General features: G+C 45.5%; 1 protein-coding gene across 2 annotated transcripts in view; it reads left to right on the top strand.

Moving 5' to 3' along the window:
* Mcoln2 (mucolipin 2) overlaps positions 1-9,636 on the top strand; it is a 61,601-nt gene that overhangs the window by 37,068 nt on the left and 14,897 nt on the right. For both annotated transcript variants that reach the window (XM_008826242.3, XM_029560307.1), the window contains exons 7-9: positions 828-927; positions 6,697-6,809; positions 8,277-8,426. In XM_008826242.3, the coding sequence (XP_008824464.2) occupies positions 828-927; positions 6,697-6,809; positions 8,277-8,426 (363 nt within the window). The remainder of the gene's footprint in view (positions 1-827; positions 928-6,696; positions 6,810-8,276; positions 8,427-9,636) is intronic.

Here is a 9,636-nt window from a genome sequence, read left to right as displayed (position 1 = left end):
GTAAAATTGAGATTTTAACCTTTAAAAAAGATCTCCATTTTATTTTAAAATATACTGTTTCATACAGAAAAACTTTTTTTTTCTTTTTCTTTTTCTTTTTCTTTTTGGTCTTTTTGAGACAGGGTCTTTCTGTAGTTCCTGGCCTGGCCTGGAACTCACTATGCTCATTATGTAGAACAGGGTGGCCTTGAACTCACAGACCTGCCTGCCTCGGCCTCCAGAGTTCTGGGATTAAAGGCATGCACCACCATGCCTGGCTGAGAGTCAAAATTCTATCTTTAGGAGCGCTTTACCCTTTTAGATTATATTTTTCATTAATAAAAGAAAAAATTTAAAGAAATTCTCCTAGTTAACGTCAGCTGTCTGCTTGACAGACCCAAAGTTATCTGAGGAAGTCTCAGTTGGGTGATCACCACAAGATTGACCTGTGAGCTTGTCTGTGGGTCATTTTATTAACTGGTAATTGATGTAGGAGGGCCAGCCCACTGTGGGCAATACCAGCCCTAGGCAGGTGGTCCTGGGTTATATAGGAACCTAGCTGGGCAGAAGCTAGTAAGCAAGCCAGTAAGCCACATTCCTCCATGGTTTCTGCTTCAGTAAGCTGAAATAAACCCTTTCTTCTCCAACTTGCTTTTGGTCAGAGTGGTTTATCACAGCAACAGAGGTCAAACTAGAACAGGAGCCCTGTGATGAGACATTTTCATCTGTATGACTCTCTTTGGATCAGAGCTATGGTTGGTTGGGTGCCACCACATTGTTTAGCGGTTTGACCCAACGGCTCCCATTTTCTATTGGACTATAACCACTCCTTCTATTTCTGTCCCCAGGTTACCTTTGACAACAAAGCTCACAGTGGAAAAATCAAAATCTATTTTAACAGTGATGCGGACATTGAAGAGTGTAAAGCTATGAACATATCTGGGTCTAGTAAGTGGTCCACTTTGCCTTTGTGGGTTAGGGGACGATATGGGGCTTTGGAGAACTTAAGTGGTTGATATGGATGTAATGGAAAGAAAGATTTCAGAAACACGAATTTGAACACTAGTCATGACAGCTTTGTGCTTTTGTCTAAGCCAGCAAGCATTTATCACACATCTCCTAGGGAGGTAGGGTGATTTGGTGATGAAGAACTCAGGTTGTGGGGCTACATGGTGGGCTTGGAGTCTGGTTCTTTGTACATGTCTGTGGTCTTAGACCTACTTCTTAACCTCTGTCTTAGAATATTTCTCTACAAAGCAAGGATAATGATAGTATTTACCTTGGAGGGTGCTGGCTATTAAATGTTAGTGTATAAAACAAAGTACTGTGAACTGAAGTTGTCATGCTTGCTGGCCTCTATGAGGAGAAGAAGCCGCAGGAAAAGAGACCAATGTGATCGCATCTCTTGTGTGCTCTGGGTGAGCATGGATAGAGGGCTGGGGAAGGTCTGGGAGAGAAGAGAGTGAAGGAGACATTTAGCTGGAAGTGTGGAGGCCTAGAAATAATTCTTGGACAATGGAGCCAAGGCCTCAGAGCAAATGTGTGGTAGAACAAACGTGGGATTGATTCCTCAGTCACCCCATAATCTACGTGGCCTTGCAGAGCTGGGCGTGGAGGGGCAAATTGTAATTTCTGGAGGCTGAGGCAGGAGGGTCGTGGGTTGAAGGCTAGCCTAGGCTACACAGGGGTTCTTGTTTAGAAAAAAGGGGGTGTGGGGGATAAAAAGGAAAAAGAAAAGAAGTCTGGGGTGTGTGGATCCTAATCTGACATTTTTCAGTACTTAAGGTGATGTCCCCGATGGAGGCTCAGCATTTTGAACTGGCAAGCTTTGTTTAAATGAGCTTCCTCTGACCAGGTGATCTGAGATAAAATATGAGCTACCTGTGTTTTCTATTTTAGATTTTAGGTTTGTTACTTGACAGTTGTATGACAACCTGATGATTTTGAGATTTTGTTTCTGTTTTCTAGTTTGGGTTTTGGTAGTTCCTCTGATGGGAATACACAGTGTGGATTTCTGATAAAAAGTGGTTTCTATCTCTAGCAGACAGTTTCCCTCACAGACAAATCAGACATCTATTCTCCAAATCCAAGAAAGGCTGCAGCTATTTTCTATGAAAAGAAGTAAACTTTGTCCTATATAAAGTGTGATTTGCAGTAGTCACCGTGAAGATCAAATTGAGGCATGGTGCTGGTGGGTCACAGGGGCCCCCAGAACAGTGAGTGGGTCCTCTTACAACACTGGGGCTTTTCTCTGCCTGTGTTCAGAAAGGAGGACCTCTAGCTCCCTCCTGTGGCCAAGAGGAAGAGGTACATGCCTCACAGACCACCACTGCCCACCACGGGGCGCGGGGGAAACGGACCCTCTAAAATGTGCTATTCTTATACTGGTGTCTTAAAGCCTTAAAAAGCCAAGGTTTTGAAACCCATTTGGGAGATAAATTAACCCCTTCTTGCCTGTTGAGCTGGCCCTGGCTCCTGCCGGGAGTGGGACGAGGGCAGAGGCGCCATCTGGTGGGCACCCAATGCAGTCTGCCGAGCATTCCTCCTTTCCTTCCTGTCCACTGCTCTCCTTCCTGTTATCCATGTTTACCCACATCCACTCAAAGCAAAATCCAAGGGAACGTCCCTTTTGGCAGGCAAACGTCATGTGGTCTTTCATGGTTACAGATGAGCATCTCCACATCTGCTGTTGCTCTCCACTCTTTCTGATTTTTATAAACAGCCCTGTGGGGATGAGAGACTTGGGAAGAAAAGGGCCGACAGGCTTCCCTACCGATGGGGATGTGGTGGTCTGAATTGATCGCAGGAAGAGAGTTAATGAGTGTAGGTGGCCCTGGGTCAGAATCCCACAGGCAGTGTTGTCAGGTGTCTGTGAACCTCAGGTCTTTGGAAGAGTGGAGTTGGGTATGGGATTTTCCTAGTCAGGGTAGCAGAAGGTCTTTCTGAAACTGTGGTTTCCAAACTCAGGTTTGGGAGATATTCTTATGGGGCGCAATAGCTTCAGTAAGGTAAGAGACTAATGACTGTTGGCTGTGGTAGCTCTCACCTATAATGTCAACATTTAGGAAGCTGAGACAGGAGAGTTGCTGCCAGTTAAGGCAAACCGGGGTTATATAGTAAGTTGCAGGCAAACCTGGGCTGCAGAGTAAGATCCTGTCTTAAACAAAATCAATTACTATGTTTATAAAATTCTTATAATAAAGCACACCTAACTAGTCTTTTAAATAATTCAAGAAAATGCAGAGTTCAATAATGGATTCTTTGTAATGAGCGGTAGTTTATCTTTCTAGGACTTTGTTTTCATATGTATAAATAAATCTGCTACAAGTAAGCTAAATTTCTGTTCTTTGTATAGGTCAGAAAGGAATATGCCAGATGCTAGCCTTGTGTCCCATCTTCCCAGAACTAGCCCTGCTTCCCCTGCCCCATCCATAGCGCCAAGGAAGTTCTTGTGTGTAGTAGAATCAAGTTGTTCTGGTCTCTACCCATTGGATGATAAGCCAAGACAACTTGGATTGCTTGAGTATAAGTGACCGAAGTCAGTGTGGATGGTTGGCTCCTGGCACCACTGCAGAAGCACTTTCATGGATGGTTTCAGCTGGTCCTTGGACTGTCCAGGGAAGTAGGGCAATTGGTTGTACTCTAATCTCATAGAGGAGGTATGTGACACTTGGCCTGGCCCCATCATTTGCTCAAGGAAGAACATTTACTAGCCACCTGAACCCATCCCTCAGATACTAGTCCAGTGCCGCTCACACCATTTGCTTTGTTTGACCTTGAGGTCAAACTTCCTTGAAGATGCTTGGGTGCTTCTCTGGTGTCTCTGCTGTGGTGTCACAGTGGAGCATTCCAACCTAGACACATCTGAGAAGGCCACAGGACTCCGTGTCCTCCCCTGGCCTTGCTTGTCCAGCTGGTTTCTGAGGTCATCTCCTTCTCTACTTCTCCAAAATCACTGCACTCCCCCCCCCAGTCCTTCCTGGTCTGCTGATTCTCTCTGTGTCTGGCCACACATCCCGACAGCTGCCACAATGTCCAGATCAAACTCACTTTGCTCACAACAGAAAACCAGGGTCATCCTTGCGTCCTTACCGGCTGGGTCCAGTTGCGAGCAGCTGGTGCCTCCCGCTCCTTTCTCTTGTGCTTCGTGCTTTCTTCTCCCTCTGCTTCTGGATTGGCTCCTTCAGACTGTGCAGTGGTCTTTGTGAGTTTGACCTGAAGCCCTTCTCTTTTTTTGTGAGCAGGATGAAGTCTTATGTTAAGAAGAGACTCTGTGTTTTAACACTTCCCAGGGGCCTTGCCTCACAGAGTCAGTCACTGAGTGGGAAGGTGGTCTTAAATGGTAAAATAGTAAGCTCTATGACTGTTTACTGCTATTGTTTTCCTAGAGCTGTTCCACAGATGAACTTGCATAATCCATACCACGGCCCTGCAATGTGGGCTTTATTATTATTCCACCCACTTTTCCAATGGGGAAACTGAGGCTCAGAGTTTAAAAAACTTCCCTAAGACTCCAAAGATGCTGAGTCCAAAGCTTATTCAGAGTCAAGATTTTGGGATCCAGAGACCATGTCCTGTCCTTGTTTTTATCCTGGGTTCCATGCTATGGCAACCTTGAGGATGTAGCTATGAGCCCAGTCTATTGTACAAAGAAGAGTCAAAGGCATATGGGTGTGTGGTATGGGGGGCCAGTAGAGGTGAGAACTTATAGAGCTTTGTTCTGAGATGACATTTAAAATCTGGAGTCTAGAGGTGGGGAGATGGCTCAGTGGGTACAGTGCTTGCTGCACAAGTGAAAGCACAAGGTTGGGTCCCCAGCACCCACATAGAAGCTGGGCAAGGCAGCATGCGCCTGTAATTCCAGCACTAGGAGGCAGGGACAGGTGGCTCCCAGGGGCTCCCTGGCTGGCCAGTCTATCCAAAACAAGAAGTTCCAGGACCCTGTCTCAACGAAACGAGGTGAGGAGTAATAAAGGAAGACACCTGAAGTCATCCTCTGGTCTCCACATGTACACACACAGGCATGTGCACCTGTACATATTAGTGCACACATGCACATATAAGATATACACGAAGTAAAAAGAAAAGGGCACCTGGGAAATGGCATCTGCTGGGAAAACGCAGCCATTACAATTAGGAACTCCCAGCAGCTGCGGATGCCTGCACTGGCTCTGCACAGGAATGGGTCAGTCAGCAGTCAGGCACGGATGGAGGAGAGGGACTCGGGACTGCACTCCTCACTGCTGAACTATGGGGAATCGCTGTATTCAGTCATGTACCCATTGATGATCCCATCAGGCCCCAATAGTAGGATTCCAATTCAGTTGTCATACACATGGTTCTGGTTAAACTAAATGGGTTATAAACCAAAGTCATGGCTCTGGGAAAGAGACTGGTAGGGATGGGGGCTGTTGAGAGGGATGGGAGGGAGATGAGAGAATGAGGGGATAATCAGAATGCATAAGATATGTGTATGAATGTCAAATAGCAAAATTAATCAATAAAAATGGAACCTGACCCTGAAAACAAGCAAGCAGATGTGTGTATAGATGCGTATGTGTGTGTGTCTGTATGTGTGCATGTGGGTATGTGTGTGCATAATGGCATATGCATATATGTGTGCATGTTTGTGTGTGCATGGATGTATGTGTGTGCTTGTGTGTGTTTGTGCATGTGTGCGCACACATGTCTGCATTTGTAGGTATATCTTTGCATGCTTGTGCATGTGTGCATGCATGTGCATATGTACATATGTGCGCGAACACATGTCTATTTGTATGTATGTGTATGTTGCATGTTTGTGTGTATGCATGTGTGTATATGTGTGTATGTATGTGTGCAGTTGTACATCTGTGTGTGCATATGTGTATGTGTGTACATGCACACGTACACACACACATGTACATGTTCAAATGTATATGTGTATGTGTGTGCATATGTATGTATGCATGTGTGTGTGAACAAGTGTGTGTGAGGGCCTGCTATTCTAGGCATGCGCATGTGTGCACTTGTTCTAGGCATAAACTTGTAAAGAGTCTCCAAGGTGACTGTGAGAAGGAAGACCAGTGCAGTCACAGGGTAGGAGGGTGAGAGCCAGGCGGGAGAATGGTGCTTGGAATGTGTGGTGTCACCATGAAGTCAGATGGAAGTTAAACATCTAGTTGGTCTCCCTCTGGCGCATGCCCTGCTACTGTGTATTGCGAGGTAAAGTCCAATCACTGCTCTCTTCCTTACTTCATTCCCAGAAGTTATTTTCTCTGTGGGTAGGAAAAGCATATCAAACTGGCCCTGCTGGGGAAGTGCGTGGTGAAGCTGGGAAGCAGAAATGAACTTTTGAGCGTGGCATTTTAATTAGTTCCCTTATTAATTAAGGCAAACTCACTGTCTTTGTGAAACAACTCAGACTATTAGTGGTTTTGCTTCTTCTGAATGGAGCCCAAATGGATCACATTCTGCTGAATTCTGTTCCACAGTAAATATTTATGAGGAAATTGTAGTGCACTGATTCACAGTTCCTACACTTTCCAATGCATCATTCTTCCCCTCGGGGTGTGTTACCTTGTTTGTAGCCTTCCAAATGAATACAGCATGATTTTGTTTTAACAATAGACAAAGTGTTTTTCATTTGAGCTTCTCTGCAGACTGCTGTTTGCTGGGAAACTACTCTGTGATCTGTGCGAGACATGCTTAACAATGGCATTTCTCCTTGTTCTTCAGTTCAGAAAAGCACTCAGTACGTCCTGGTGTTTGATGCTTTTGTCATTGTGATTTGCCTGGCATCCCTTATCCTGTGCTCGAGATCTGTTGTTCTTGCTCTAAGGCTGAGAAAGGTAGGTGTGGCTGTCCCTCTTCTCCCTCTTGGCCTATAGCTAGGGTTCGGTCAAGCAGGGGACTACGATAATTGAGCTATGACTACCTGTTTTGGAGCTGTTTGGCTCAGTTCATTTCCTTTGAGTGATAGCTCCCTGAGAGACACCAACCATCCTCAAGTACAGGAAGTAAGAAGAGGCTCTAGGGCCAGTGCGATGGGTCCCTTGGTAAAGTGCTTGCCATGCAAACATGAAGATCTGAGTTTGATCCCAGGCACCCACAACAAAAAAGCCAGACACAGTGGCATGTGCCTGTAATCTCAATGCTGGGGAGACTGAGTCGGGAAGATCACTGGGGCTTGCTGGCTGGCCAGTCTAGCCTATTGGTGAGCTCCAGGTTCAGTGAGAGACCCTGTCTCAAAACACAAGGTGGAGATCAACTGAGGAAGACACCTGACATCAGCCTTTGGCCTCCACATGTACATGTACACACATACACATGAATGTACACACACTTGCACATACACATCAAAATAATAAAGAGGCTCTCGTGATTTCAGGTGGGGTCTGATAATTATTCTGCTTAAAACAGAGCTAAAAGTACAGGTACACTGTGGTAAGCTCTCAAGCTTTTAGAAGTTTCCAGAAAAAATAATTTTAGTTCAGGAATGAACTTAAGACCAGAGTAAAGCATGTGTGGGTTCCATCTTTTGTCTTCAAGTCGGAGTTCATTTTGACAAGGAGGCATGATAAATGGATTATAATGAAGAGCAAAATACTTTCATTCTATTTCTTAAATAATCTCATTTTACCTTTTTACCCCTCTAAGTATATGTTCTTAGGAATATAAACCCCAGCTCCCTACAAGTCTTATTCTGTCTTATGACATGAGTGTAAGTTCCCACTGGGGTCAAGGGAAACAGGAAGTCATTGGAATACCATGTGAGAGAGCAGGGAAATATCCTATGTTCTGTCTTCCTTGACCTTGGCATTCACTTTGTAAATACCTACTTCGTACCTACTCTCCAACCCTCTAGATAGCCTGCATCCAAGGTCGAGGTCTTGTCTCTGCAGGGGGCAGGGTTGAGAGGACCCACTCTGGGGCTAGTCTGCCTGGACTCAGGTCCTGGTCTCTCCATGCCTCAGTTTCTACATCTGGACCACAAGGGAACTGTTACCTAGCTCATGGGATTGCCATCCCTGTGCATGAGCTGATAATGTGCAAAGTATTGGAACACACTGTGGGCTGGCTCTGTTGAAGAGAAAGCATATGCATTTAGTGTTTGGGTTAATTTAGCAGGTGCTCAAATGCTTGCTTATGCTGGAGTATGTCGTGTGGGATAGTGTGTGCCCTCCTGTCCCTGCCATGAGGTGGATCTGCCATCTTGGAACAAGTGATACCACATCATATAGGACAGAGCCCTGTTCTCCCTTTCCCTTTCCAGAAGGGCGTGTGATTTAAGAAATGCTTTTTAAATGTTACTGTAGAGATTTCTAAACGTCTTCTTGGAGAAGTACAAGCGACATGTGTGTGATGCTGACCAGTGGGAGTTTATCAACGGATGGTACGTCCTTGTGATTATCAGTGACCTCATGACAATAATTGGCTCCATATTAAAAATGGAAATCAAAGCCAAGGTAAGGGAAACTTCATTTGGAATCTTTTTTTCTTTTTTTTCCTGGATGACCTCAGGAAACCTGGATGACCACACCTCCTAGAGTGTGGTTTGAGTCTCATGTTCTCTTCTCTCACCTATGAAACAAGGCTGCCTTTCACTCTATTCCTCAGGAAGAAAAATAAGGAAGTTTGCTGGTACCCTGTGGACAGTTGCATCCCAGGGCTTCCTCTAAGAAATGTGGCAGCGTCTTTAGTAACTGAACTTTGAGAAGGTTGAGGGTTTGGGCTTTTAAAAAAATCAATTCACCAACTAATTATCTATTCATTTTTATAAGTTGCAAAAGGAGCTGTGGACATAGAAGCCAGTTACTTTTCCTGAACGTTCCTGAAAAGGCCAGTGTGGGAATTTGTGAGGCTGTGAGGCCTGACAGATGAGGGCTCAGGAGCACTTGAGTCTCAACAAACCTGGCACACTGTGTAAATTAATTGGTCTTCTCTCATAACCAGGTTGTGACTCTTCCAGTCAGTGATCCTCCCCCTGTGCTGTCAGTGATCCGGCTCACCAAGCCGACCCCTCTGTTGCAGTGCTTCCGCCTTCTCCCTCCCAGCTACCTCTGGCTTCCTCCTGGCTGGCTTCCTGTCTGGCTGGACTGCCTTAGCAGCCTTCCTGTTGGTGTTTCTGTCTAGCCTTATGCTCCACTGATTCACTCGTACAGCTGCTGGGTGGCTTTCCTGCACATATCCATCTTGCTGGTGCAATCCTTTTACCTCCTGGGACCTACTTAGGATGAAATGGCCTCCCCTCAGCATGGCCTCCAGGGTCCCCCTCATTGGGCCCTGGCTCCCTTCCTGGCTCTGATGCTGCCCTTCCAGTGCTGGTTCTCAGCCCTGGACGTCTGTCTAGCCTCTGTCCATGTGCCTGCGGAGTTCTTTCCAGCCTATGCTGTGGGGGCAAGTCAACTCTGGGTCATACCCAAGGGAGGTCCTCTGTGACAAGTGAGTCAGTGTCTCTCTCACTGCACTTAGCACATTATATTAGAATTGAGTTTGTGGTTTGTGTCCCCCAAAAGGCCTAGAATTTCTTGAGAGCAGAAGCAGTATCAGTCACATTGGAATGCTTTAACGACTGGCAGAATTGTGTTGTTTGATATTTAATGAACACCATCAGTGCCTATATTATTTGAGAGAAATCAGTTCACAATTAAAATACTAACAGGAAACAAACATTTT

Source organism: Nannospalax galili, unplaced genomic scaffold (assembly GCF_000622305.1).
Source record: "Nannospalax galili isolate Female #2095 unplaced genomic scaffold, S.galili_v1.0 scaffold9, whole genome shotgun sequence".
Lineage (NCBI taxonomy): Eukaryota > Metazoa > Chordata > Mammalia > Rodentia > Spalacidae > Nannospalax > Nannospalax galili.
Note: the sequence above shows the minus strand (reverse complement) of the source record. Positions and strands in the feature narration are given on the sequence as shown.